Source organism: Schistocerca cancellata, chromosome 6, assembly GCF_023864275.1.
Source record: "Schistocerca cancellata isolate TAMUIC-IGC-003103 chromosome 6, iqSchCanc2.1, whole genome shotgun sequence".
Lineage (NCBI taxonomy): Eukaryota > Metazoa > Arthropoda > Insecta > Orthoptera > Acrididae > Schistocerca > Schistocerca cancellata.
In genome coordinates, this window is record NC_064631.1 from 267027763 (window position 1) to 267041855 (window position 14093).

Sequence of the window (14093 nt, forward strand, 5' to 3'; positions counted from 1 at the left end):
ATCATCATTTTCATCATCGTTGACACGCTAGTCGCTGAAGTGGCGTTAACTAAAAAGATTTTCAATACGTCGGCCGAACCCCGAAGGGGATACCCCTGCCAATAAATGCCATACCGCCCTCCAGGTCGTTATGACGGTTTTCTTTGATCGGAGCCACTACTATTCGGTTGAGTAGCTCCTCAATTGGCATCACGAGTCTGAGTGCAGTCCGAAAAATGGCAACAGCGGATGGCTGCCAGAACAGTCACCCATCCAAGTGGCGGCCACGCCCAACAGCACTTCAGTGATCTGACGTGTATCCACTGTGACAAGGCCGTTGTTAGTGGAATGTAAGGAACACCAAACTGTGTCGTAGATGGAGTACTACTCCAGCGTAGTCATCCTTTGAACAACGCGACTTGCTTACTTAATATATAATGGTCTGCATTATGAATGATATTGGAAAATAGTGAATGATTATTTTTTTACTATTGCGGGGAAAAAAATTGATTTAGTACAATGAATTAGCTGTCTCAGACTATGAAGTTAGAAAAACAGTACAAATATGTGAAATAAACTGCAGGCAAAGGCCTAGTGCCAGTCCATGAACACAAAGAATGCGTAACAAAGGATTCCTTCAACTAATGCAACTTTAAAGAGTTTCTAAAACAGGTAAAAATCATACCTCTATTAACGAAAGATAATGCTGAAGACATAGAAAATTGGCGGCTCACCTGATCTATGACACTTGTTCGAGAGCATCACTAATGCTATGATGTATGTGTTGAGCGAGTCGTTTCTTAGAGTAAGTCTGGCTGTGACTTTCATTAGTCACGACTTATTGATTACACTGAAAGTTCAGTTTGCACTGATATTATTGCATGTACCTAATTCTCCAACAGTTTAATCATCATAGATCGACTCATTTCATTTCATTGTATTAAATTAATTTCGTAAACAATGACGAGACGACCACCGCGAGACTGAATGTTTGCCTGGTGGCATGCAAGGCACGAGACGCTGTAAGCGGTGCAGAGAGGAATGGGAGATTACCCTAAGATATCCATAATGGCAGCCGTAAGTAAAGTGAAATGACGGATGACTCGAAGACAGAAGGACACCCGAGAAGTTAGCCCACCATAACATATTAGGAAAAATAAGCCAATAATGTTCTCTAAGACGTTGTGTTAGGGAATCACTCTAGAGAGGATACGGGCAGCAAATGGGGAAATCAGCTAACATTACTCTGACGTGTGTCAGATTGTTGTTATCGCCCGACATCTGGTAAAGAGCTCCTCGGCAACAATAAGCTGATCGGCCGTTGGATCAAAATTGCGCCGTACATCAAAGGAAACATGTCGTCTGGTCGGATGAATCATGTTTATTGTTACTGCTGGTCGTTGGTCTTGTTCGGTAACGCTGTTATACTAACGAATGGATGCCCACTCGGTCATTTACCTTGTCCTCCACGTAGAGCTGTTCCAAGGCACCATGACAGACGTAGAGTACATTAAAACTCCTGCCGACCAGCTGCATCACTAAATGCTTAATGCCATCCCTAACGTCAGTGCCGTCTTCCTGTTGGATAATTGTCCATGCTGCAAGCCCAGTATGGAATGGTTACAGTCGTGCAGCATACTAGTAAACTCATATTGATGCCTTGGCCAACAAATCTGCCAGAGCTGAACCGATGGAACATGTCTGGGACTCCATTGTGTATGTGCTCCGCGCATATAACCCACCAGCCAAATATTTACAGGAATTGCGTGACTTGTGCGTGGACATCTGGTACTACAAACCCTCCAAATACTATCAAAGACTTGTCGAATCCATGCCATCATGCATCGCCGATGCATTGCTGCTCAATAGGTATGATCAGTAGTTTGACTCATGTATGTCTACTTATAAAAGGCTCGTCCGTGTACGAACTGACAAACTTTTTTCCATGTCCGCCCACTTCCACCCACACGTGGTTGTGGTGGTCCATAACCCTTGATCTCATGCTCTTAGTAAGGGAATTTGGTCTCCGTGCTAGGCGGTGGGTGACCGTGGCGAGCAAATTTCGCGAAATATGAAGCAATAAATACTCTTATTGAGAGCTATACCAAATGAATAATTGAACAGTATACTACAGTGCATTCGGACAAACGTTTCACTTATTCTTAGGTAGTATAATCCTTTTCATAATTTATCACTTTTTCGTCATTCACTTCGCTTATTCTTCTTTTGCATTAATCTTCCTCAGTATAAGCATTATCAAACTTTTATTAGTTAATGCAGATTATTTAATATTACTCACTCACAATTCCGTTTCCAGATAAGATACCGAAGCGTAAAACTGTGTTCACACATTCTCATGTGAATACGGTTCAAAGAAAACTGTTAAATATAAAATAATTAAAACATTAAATGTGTCTGCATAGCTTAATGTCAATACGGATGGAACAGTGTGAGGATTGTGTAAGTGAGTATACTCGCTAGTACGGTAATGTTGAATAGTCAAAGTGAATGTAGCTTCTTCTAAGAGAACTAAGTGTTCCGTATCAGGCATAATATTGAGATATCTGCCAACATAATCACCCACTTCCACCAACCACAGTATCGATAAAACACGTTGTAGTCTGTTATCTCCAGTACGTTTTAAATTGTGTCGTGAACGAAAGGTTAAAAACATTTACACGTATACGATGATGTTCGTAAGTATTGTGTTTATTTAGCTTTACTTACGAGTATCTGTTGCTCTATATTTCGCGGATCTTGCCCTCCACCCTCACCCATTGCCACGCACCGCGACCAAGCTGCCTAAGTAAGGGGACAACTGCATTCATCATATCCTTAATGAGATACACGTCTGTATGCATCTCATACCTAGAATGGTAGTCATGCTTTCCCTCATACCTATATCCTGACACTTGCAAAATTTACAATTTTTACTACATATTATTAGTAACGAGGTGAAGTGTTTTAGGTGATCCACAGCGAACATTCACAATCACTCCACTCACATCTTAACCTGATTCTTTCCCTTTGACTGTCCAGTGTTTCATTCCTCTTTCTGTTCATTGAGTGTATTGCAAATTCTGTACTTTTCCACTTTACTAATTTGAGAGCCTCAAAGAGATGGTTTATTTTATGAACATCGTCTCATAGCTGAAAAAGGTTTGAATGCTGTTGCTTTTTATAACCCAATAACCCGGCGATCCAGAGAAGTAATTTTGCTATTCAATTACCTCATACCACCTCACTTTGCTTCTAATCCTTCGAAAAAGCATTTAAACGTTATGACACGGTAACTTTTTTCTTTTTCTTCCGCTTCTTCAACTGGCACTACATCCCGGGATAGGACTTGGCCTCCTCAATAATTTTCCGCCATTCTTCTCTGGACTCCGCCATCAGTTACGGCAACCGACTCTGGCGGCATCAACATCATCGCTCCGTCTCAACCTAGGTCGTCCTCTTTCACTTCTCCCTCCAGGTTCACTGCAGCAGGCCTTCCTTGGGGAATCTGTCTCATCTAGTAGCATTACATGTCAATCCCATCTCAGTCAAACATTTTTATGAACTTTACATCATCCTCCTTATAGCAAACTGGAAGTTCGTCATTCCTTCGCTTTGTCCAGGTCCCAAATTCATACATAGGTCCAAAACTCCTCCTCTGTGTACTTCTTTCACATGATCTCTGTTTCTTTTCACCCTGCTTTGTAATTGTCCATTTTTCTGAGCCATAAGTGAGTACTGGGCGTATCAGCGTTATGAAAAGTCTACACTTAGTCCCTCGTGATAGATTTAAAATGTCGCAACATTCCAAAGTAGCGTCGGTTAGAAGCACTTATGCGAGCGATAATTTCAATAAAGGTGGTCCCATTTTCTTTCATCTTTGAGCCCAGGTAAAACACTCCACTCGCTGCAATATCATTCCATCAAGGGTTATGGTGAGCTGTAAGGTTTGGTTAGTGCCACTATATGCACAGTTCGTCTTTACTTCATTAATTCTCAGGTCCATCTTCTCTGCACTTAATTTAAGAGCTGAAAATTTATTTTGCAGATCTCTAAGTGTTCTGCTCATTAAATCCAAGTCATCTACATATCCCAGTAATTGTACTGAGTTACAGTAAATAGCACCTCTTGTCTGAATACCCGATTCACGTACCACAATCTCAAGTGCCAGGTTGAAAATATGGCAGCAAAGCACATCTCCTTCCCTTAGCCCAGTTAGAGTGGAAAACTGAGGTGATAGCCTGGACTGCACTCGCACGGTACACTGGGGATACTTTACGGTGACCTATGTTAAATGCACTAATTTTCGAGGCGCTAGAAATTCTCTCATTGCCTCATAAAGTTTGGCCCGGTTTATTTTATCATACGAGATTTAAAGTCAATGAAAAGATGGTGGACACCAACATTGAATTCATGTGTCTTTTCTACTATTTGTCGGAGAACCAATATCTGATTTACAGTTGACTTTTCTGCTCTGAAACCGCATTGATAGTTTTCAATAATGTCTCCTGCTACAGGTGAAAATCCACTAAACAGGGTATTTTATAGTACTTTACTCGTATAATATTTAAAGGCTGTTATCCCTCTGTAGTGGCTGTATTCAAATAGAGCTCCTTTCTTACGAACCAGACGCACTGTCCTTACATTCCGATCATCTGGAAACTCTTCCTTTTCCCAGATGAGGCACACAGTCTTGTAGATACTACGATTTAGCTCAACTCTTCCAGATTTCAATAGTTCAGATGTTCTATGGTCAGTCCCTGATGCTTTATTGTTCTTCAATCGAACAGTTGCTTTGTTCACTTCTCTTTGGGAAGGGGGGAGGTACTATGTCATCGTCTTCTGGAAGGACTGCGATATCTTCGTTAGGGGACTCTGAAGCATCCAACAGTACACTGAAATACTCTACCTAACGCTCCAATACCTCTTGATTATTGGTTAGTAGTGTCCAATTTTTACTTTTACTCAGGTTGGTGCCCGTCTTAAATGCTCTTTTTTCACTATTAATTTTCTGATAAAATTTTCTAACATCGTTTGTTTTTCCAATTGTCTCCAGTTCTACCATCTGCTTGCTTTCCCGTTCCCTTTTCTTCCTCTGATGCAGTTTCTTTCTTCTTTCCTTTTGTGTTGGTAATTTCTTACCGCGAGACGAGTATATGATTTATCCAGCATTTTTATGTATGCCAGATTTTTCTCCTGACTTATTCTCTTGCGTTTCTCAGCTGTCGTAATGACTGAATCCCTGCAAGCGTTCCATTCCTGATGCAGATTGTGACTTACACTGGGGTGTATAATTCAAGATTCTCAGCAACCTTCTCACAGCACGTTTCAGAGATGTATTCGTTTTTTAGCTTCGATACCACATACGTTCGGCGTCCCTTTTCTTGCATTGGATATTCCATCTCTCAGTTTTGCAATTACAAGATAGAGAGCTGGATCTACACGAACTCCTCTGTAAGTACATACGTCTAGAAAGTTTGAAGAATGTCTGCCATCAATAAGTACATGATCAATTTGTATATAGGTACGCTGGTCAGGGCTTATTTTTAACCATGAATGTGCACAAAGGTGGCAAAAATGTTTTGCTTCGCTCTATGCTGAATGTTTCGGTGTGTAATCTACGACTATTATCGAGTCCCTTCACAATTCTCCAAGGAGAGAGCAATAAGCAATAGAAGTAATGAACATAAGCAGTCGCTTTCCCTTACCTCACTACCATCTTCAGACACAGGTGGACAATCAACACCTTTGATCACAGATGTTGCACTGAGTACTGATAGAAGGGACAAACGTCCAGAAGCTGAACGCATTTACTGAATTGTAAGAAGCTATTGAACGTTATCCGAATTTTTCGCTTGTGAACGTGATCGTATACAATCCACCGGAAGTAGAATAATGACATCCTCTGTGATAAGAGGAGGAACTGTTGTTTTCAGTATTTTTCTGCATTTATAAAAAATCATGGACCGCCATCATAGCTGTCACAAGACCAGTAACAAAATCTCAGCTATCTCATTGCAGAAGGCTAGAAAATCCAACATGTTGTGCAAATGTTAAAAAAAATGGGTCAAATGGTTTTGAGCACTATGGGACTTAACATCTGAGGTCATCAATCCCCTAGACTTAGAACTACTTAAACCGAAATAACCTAAGGACATTACACACATCCATGCCCGAGGCAGGATTCGAACCTGCGACCGTAGCAGCAGCGCGGTTCCGGACTGCAGCGCCGAGAACCGCTCGGCCACAACGGCCGGCTTGTGCAAGTGTTTTGCAGCTGTGTATTACAGGTTGTGCCGATTCTTTCACTGATGTTCAAATATTCATCATTCCGGTTCCGACCAGCAGTGACAGTTTCATTCCTGGGATGCTGAAATGTACAGTCAGAAGCTGCTGCGTTGATAAATCATTGTTGCTTGGGGCCGCTGTCAGCTAGAAGTGTCGATAACCGTTTCTAAACATTTTGGTCTATGAACAAGCAGCCCAATATCAGGCATCCTCTCACACCTTAATACTGAGCGGGCTTCTGTTTGTAGCGTAACGGAAGCTGCTACTGGAATTATGAATAAGCTACCATTAGCTATTGTGCCATGGAGCCCTTTTGAGCCAGGTAGAGTCGGTATGTATCCGATCAGTTTGAGTGGAAACAACTGCGCAATACCAGTCAGCAGTATTGGTCACAAATCCGTATATAATGTATAGATCCGTGGAATGGTATAACTGCACTTTTTCAGTGTTTTGTGATGAGACGCTATGCATTAGCGAGACTATTAAGTGGTCGTCCACATCAACATCCTGAATCCTTGTGCAGACACTTTTCATGTTGCTTAAAAGATTATTGGGCATTGTGTTGAATTCTGTCATAAAAACTGCACAACAATTCAATGAGGCAGTCGAACTTATAGATGACGATCAGCAGCCTTGTTGTAATGTTGAACAATTATTATGAGAGCATCTGCCATATGCAGCTGCTACGAACAAAGTCTCAAACATGACATTTTTCACGCTGGTCTACATGGTACAAAATGTTTCTGGATTACTCTCTCCATCGCAGTAAGCGGCATGAGATGCGCATCAGAGGCGTTATGGGAGAGTCATTAATGGACGGCGATCGATCCACACTACATTACCGAGAAAATCCTTAGACTACTATTATTTTTGTTTTTTTTTAGTCATCAGTCTTCTGACCGGTTTGATGCGGCCCAGCACGAATTTCTCACAGAGTAGAGCTTGCAACCTACGTTCTCAATTATCAGCCGGAAGTATTCCAAGAGCAGTCTTCCTTTACAGTTTTTGCTCTCTACAGCTCCCTCTAGTACCATGGAAGTCAGTCCCTGATAACTTAATGGATGTCTTGTCATCCTGTCCCTTCTCCTTGCCAGTGATTTCCTCTCCGATTCTGTGCAGAACCTCCTCATTCTTTACCTTACCAGTCCACCTTACCAACACAAATCAAATTCTTCCATTCTCTTTTGTTCCGGTTTTCCCACAGCCCATCTTTCACTACAATACAATGCTGTGCTCCAAACGTACATTCCAAGAATTTTCTTCCTCCAGTTTAGGCCTATGTTTGATACTAGTAGACTTCTCTTAGCCATCAATGCCCATTTTTGCCAATGCTCATCTGCTTTTGATGTTCTTCTTGCTCTGTCCGTCATTACGCAATAGTAATACTGCACGAAAAAGACTTCGAAGATGACACACGACACTTCTGTGGTTGTCTTTCGTACGATTTCTGAATTCCAGCGAACAAAGTCTATGCAAATATGGGCTATAGTGGCTGAAGCTAATCTGCGACAAAAGTCTGTGGATTGGTAAATAATGACAATCACCAAGTATGCAACCCGTGTTGTAAAACAATAAAATTTCATTCTTCTCGCACCATAGACACACGCATGCACACGCGCGGGCGCGCGCAGATACACACACACACACACACACACACACACACGCACACACACACACACACACACACACACACACACGCACACACACAAACGTAAATATACATGATTCATCAGCGAACATGTATCAGAGCTCAATATCAAAATTTCTACCACTTGGTAGTCACAATAAAAAACATAATAAACGTGTTTGGTCACGTTTCGTACAGTGGCGTAGACGTTTACGGAATCTCATGTCCTAACAGCGGTTTGTGACGTTGTTATCCTGTCATCATATTATCAATATTCAAACGTGTTTTCATGTTTAAGTCCAGTTGTCTCTTCAGAATTACATAAAAAGCTCGACAGTTCCATTAAAACCTATTCGGTATCACAAGGCGGCAGCTGGGAACGTAAAAATGACCTGCGTACGTCACAAAGTTCATTACAATGATTACTGCGACTTTCTGAGAACCGCATCTCGAAGTACTCACTGATTATCGATATTCGTTTGCATATGATCGTATGCGGTAGGTTCAAGTTATATTTAGTATACCATCGTTTTCAAATACACGAGGGCATGCTAAAAAGTAATGCCTCCTAATTTTTCATATAACATCTCTAAGCAGCTTTTTTAATTAAATAACTTAATTAATACTCTACATTTTATTCTTCATGTCTACATATTTATTTCTCAACAGTTAGCCTGGCGGCGAACACATTTGTCCCTACGAGACACCAGTTTGTTCATATCGTCACTGCAGAATGTTTGACATTGTTGATGGAGTCCAGCCTCACCTCTGCTAGCACCGCTTCAACACTACGAAAGTTAAACTCTTGATGGTGTCCTTTAAGTTCTGGAAACAGGAAAATCGGATGGGCTGAAGTCGGGATTGTATGGAGGAACGTGAGTGACAGTGAACCCAAGGCACCAGACTGCTGCAGATGTAGCTGCGCTCGTGTGTGATCTGTTATTCTCATGTTCAAGGAGAGGGCGCTCCAGTGTGGAGGAAGTCTTCAAATTCGTGCCGTCAGGTTTCTGTGCTGTTTCACACTCACCGACATAGTTACGTTACCAGTGCCGTGTTAGACGCTTCAATTGTGTAGCCTCTGACGGCAGAGGGTTACAACATGCGTTAGTGATGCGACAAAGTCGACCGTCTAATAAGCGTGACACGTAACAAGTCAACCGATATTTAGCACAGAATGAAAAACTCGGTGGCACACCCTCGTAACTGTTCCCTACATCGGTAGAAGTGCTTAATCTGTCTCAACATCTGCCAACGGACATTGCAACACTTTATCTCACAAAGACGTCGAAACCCCGGTAAACAGCATCACTATCTTCTCTACCTCATCACGGTGACTGCAAGGCTAAAATCTCAATTAGTTTTGTGTGAGCCCGGCGGCACTGACACATATATGAGCTAAATCTGTGCCTCATCCTCAGAACTTACTATACCTGCAATTATTTTTTAATAACAGATGTGAGAGTGTCCAACATAATCATAACAGACTACATAGCAGATATCGGAAGAAAGTATTTATCTAGCCAATTTACAAAGAAACGTTTCCACCAGTACTAAAAATTCAGGCCCGAAATTTTATGAATTTTATTGTGCATGGTTTGTGAGCGACAGCGATTTCTTCGTCAACCAGAAGCAATACCACCAAGACTGCACTAAATCTTGTGCCAGAAACGGTGCTAGAAATAACTTCCTGCTCCCGAATTTATAAATTTTGGAATTTTGCGGAACAAATCAATAAACAGGTTCCATTTTTTTTCACAGATACCGTGTATTTGAAGGTCATATTAATTGTATTAGTCGACAGAACAGAAGAATTAAATAATGCTGAACAGTGTCTAAACAATTACAGATCAGGAAAGTTCACGTTTATTTTAAGTTCAACCAAGTAAAATAATTTTAGTTGTTCGAGAATATTTTCGAAGTTGTCGATTTCAGCTAAAATATCTTACTCCGATTCTTTCACCAAACGTTTGAAAGGCTTTTACGCAATATTGATTGGAAACAACATAGGGCAAATTTTACAAGGGAGAATCTGTCGTTTATCTAAGTCTGGTTCGTCGTTTAACAAGAGATACAAATCAGTCTTTTACTTCTGGAAGCAAACATGCAATTTTGTCCTTAGTTTTCCTGGGTCAGAAAGGGGAACGTTCACGTTGTGTACGTGTTGTACTCTGCACAGCTATATCAGAGGGTAAAGATGCCACCAACATTTTTCCTGTGTCTGAGAAACGTAGATGTGTAAAGCATGTACCTGAAAAAGCGTCAGAAGTGGAACGCTGTCCTGATCTATCCAGTGAAACTAGAGAAATAAAAACACGCCTAATGTTATGGGAGCGCAGATATCCTTCTAAGCGGTATCCACTTCGAAGAACCCCTATCTTTTAATGATTGACGCAACAATTCGCGTATTATATCCGTGACAAATCTCTCCTATTTCGTGATAATACAAAACGTGCTGCCCTTCTTTGAAATTTTCTCACGTTATCCGTTCATACCCTGTAAGGATCCTGTATGTGCAGGAATAATACAGAAAAGGACGAAACGGTGTAGTATGTGCAGTCTACTTAGTAATTCTGTTGCATATTCTAAAATAAATAGTCGTTGGTTTACCTCTACCATGACGTTTCCTATGTGATTTCAGTTCGCCTGTATTGATCATATCAAGGTGTTTAGTTCAATCTCTCTCTTTTTATTTTTTTCAAATTGGTATGATGTTTCATGCGACACCATGTAGCAGCGTCCGTTTCAGGTATTTGCTGGATGTATTCCAATCTCTCTCTTCATCTACAGTTTTTATCCTCTATAATTCTCTCTTTTATCCTGGAAGCAGTAACCTCATGTCTCAACAGATGTCCTATCATACTGGCCCTCCTTATTACCAGTTCTTATGATCACCGATTCCGCGGAGAACCTCCCCACTCCTTACCTTTTCTGTTCACCTAATTCTTCTGTAGCACTACATGTCAAATACTTCGGTTCACTTCCGTTCCGATTTTCCCTCAATTCATGTTTCATTACCATACAATGCTGTTCTCCAAATGTACATTCTTAAAAATTTCTTCCTGAAATTGAAGCAGACGTCTCTTGGCTAGGAATGCCCTATTCTCCAGTGCTATTTTCCAGTGCTAGTTTGCTTTTTGTGTGCTCCTTGCTCCGTCCGTCCTGGGTTATTTTATTTGCAAGGTGGCAAAATTCCTTAATTTCGGCTGTTTCGAGGTTCCTGCTATTTATATTGTCTTTGCCATTTTTCCTACTGCTCATTCTTTTTGTCTTTCTTCGATTTAATCTCAGTCCATACTTTGTACTCATTGGACTGTTTATTCCACTCAAAAGATCCTGTAATTCTCTTTCACTTTCACTGAGAACAGCAAATCATCAGCGCATCTTATCATTTATATCCTTTCAACCTGGATTTCAGTCTCACTCTTGAACCATTCTTTTATTTCCGTAATTGTTTCTTCGATGTTTAGATTAAATAGTAGGGACGAAAGACTACCTCCCTCTCTTACACCCTTTTTACTCCGAGCACTTCGCTCATGGTCTTCCACTCTCATTATTCCCTGTTGGCGCTTGTACATATTGTATATTACTCGTCTGCCCCTACATCTTACCCCTGTTCGCCTCAGAATTTCGAACATTTTGCACATTTTGAAATTCACTTCCCGGTCAAATAATTCTATGATTGTGAATGATGTTCTTCCAGTCTTGCTTCCAGTATCAATCGCAACGTCAGAACTGCCTCTCTAGTGCCTTCACTTTTCTTAAAGCTGAACTGATCGTCATCCAACAATAACGAAATTTCTTTTCTCATTCTTAAATATACAACCATTAAATCTGTGTTATTTAACATATAACCGAAATTTTATGAAATGTATTAGTAGTCGTGAGAAGGACTTCGCACTATTTCTTCTTTGGGGCCAACCGTGCAGATATCTTGTTGAAATTGTTCTGCAATTCGTTCACATACACCAGACAAACTGATAGGGCGACTGAGGTTGACTGTTAATTTCTTTAAATAATTACGAACAGCAGAAGGCCTATAACGTTACATTTGGGAACCTCAGATACCATTTCTGTTTCAATAGATGACCTCCCACGATACTACCCACTGTGATAGTTATAACAGGAAGTCACGAATCCAGTCAGACAACTGAGAGGATGTCCGACTGAATAGAAGCCATCCGTAATGAAAATTGTCAGTCGTCCTTGGGAAGTCTGGAAACATAGTACCATCTTGAGATGATAGCACACATTATTTGTTGAGAATAAAGAGCCAGTTGTCTTTCACAAGAGCGACATTTTCTGAATCGGTGCTGGTTATGAGTCAACAGAGTCATTCCGTGCATTGCGAAAGAAAAGAAAAATAAACAAATAAGTAAACCCGCATAAGGGCGAGTGGGACTCACGTACCGAGGGTTCGGTACAAACTTTATTATTTATACAGACATTTCATTGATTCCAGGAATTGAGTATCTTGACATTTCTGGATGGTTAATGATATCGATGCAGGCAAGATATACACCTACTCGTTCCTGAGTAAAGGGGATCTTAACAGGACACGCAGGAATTCGGATAACAAATGACAAAGATTTGATATGATTTAATTAAAAATGACCAATTATGGACTTTTTTCCTTTGCATGTAGAGTGAGACCTTGCTTCCTTGCAGATACTCTATAGTTTTGATGAGCGAGTTTGTGAGCACGAAAATTTGTGACATAAATAACCATACCTTTTGATTCCATTGAGTTTGAAGCTTACGTTAATTACACCGCCAAGGCCTGCAGACCTTAGAATATCTCACAAATTTCAAATTGATACGTCTACCTGTTTCTGATAAAAAAAGGTCTTAAAAGGTGGATGAATAGACAGACAGTTATTTAATAAACAACCCAAAAGAATTTTTTTCGTGTGTTATAATTCCGATTTAATAATTTTCTAATTTTTTCATTTAGTTGTTATGTGAAATTCTGCTTCTTGTCAAATTTCATATTTCCAGGTCAACATGAAGTACCCTATAGGTTTTGATGAGTGCGTTTGCGAACATCCAAATATCGGACGTACATGGCCTTATCTTTTGATCTTATTGACTTAGAAGCTTCAATTTTTTCCCCATCAGGAACCATAGACCATAATACGTGATATAAATTTTAGCTTTATGTATCTACTCATTCCTTAGAAAAGGGGTTTTAACAGTTTGACAGACAGGCACCGAGACAGACAGACGCAACAAAGTGATGCTATAAGGATTGCTCTCCTACCGACTGAGGTGTGCAACACTAAAAGCCGGAACAACATAGACTGAGAATTCGTCTAGAAAAAACGAAAGTTACTTTGATGGTTTGGAAGATCCTGAACACACCAATAAAAACGACTGGTCAATGATGATACTTGAACCTAGATGTGTCTTCGGCAATTGTGTGAGGCAGTGGGAAGTGAGGAAACTTTTTCGTGGCTTGTAATCAATGTGGAACACCGGCCGTGGTGGTGGAAGTGGTAACAGGCCGTGGCCCGCAGTGGATCAGTGAGGCAGTGGTGTCGGGTGTGCAGTCTGCGCCCCCCGCTCTCTTCTCCGGCAGCCCCAGCGCGATACGTCGCCACTCCAGGCCACGCCAGGCCAGCATATAAGCTGCGCCACCCGTCACTGCGGCACAGTCGACAACAGGTAGCTCACAGCACCGACACCAGCAGCATGAACCGTCACGTAGCTCTGCTCCTCTGCGCCTCGTTGGCGCTCGTCGCGGCCGCCGAGGTAAGCATCACCTCTCGTCGCCAAGGGCCACGCCGCGTTTCAAGTGCACAGTCTTCAATTAAACACAGTCTTCCTTAAGCACCCACAATTTTTCGTACACAGTTGTCGACAATGCTTTCAGGTAGCAAACTTACTTTGAGTGCTCCACATAGGAACTGCTGTAGGACCTTCCTTTTCAAGTATGTTTACAAGTAGCCTGGTGGGTAAGGTCGGAAGCTCCATGCTGCCATTCCCGTACAATAATGTACTGTATGTGGGTCCCAAATATTTCAGATATCTCATTTCACACTTTCTTAGACTGCCGTAGTTTCAATACGGAATATATGACTTCAGGTTTGTAAGCAACTTCAGCTGTATTCTTCAAAAGCTACCATGTGGTTACAATTAAAGTGCATCTTCTCACAGAGGCCCTGTGTCAGCTGTGATTATCATACGACACCGACACTTTGTACAA

The 14093-nt window shown here is 41.2% G+C and overlaps 1 protein-coding gene across 1 annotated transcript in view; it reads left to right on the forward strand.

Moving 5' to 3' along the window:
* The window catches only part of LOC126088283 (uncharacterized), a 205117-nt gene that overhangs the window by 44783 nt on the left and 146241 nt on the right, over positions 1-14093 (forward strand). The window contains exon 4 of the mRNA XM_049906412.1: positions 13438-13639. Coding sequence (XP_049762369.1) covers positions 13438-13639 — 202 coding nt within the window. The remainder of the gene's footprint in view (positions 1-13437; positions 13640-14093) is intronic.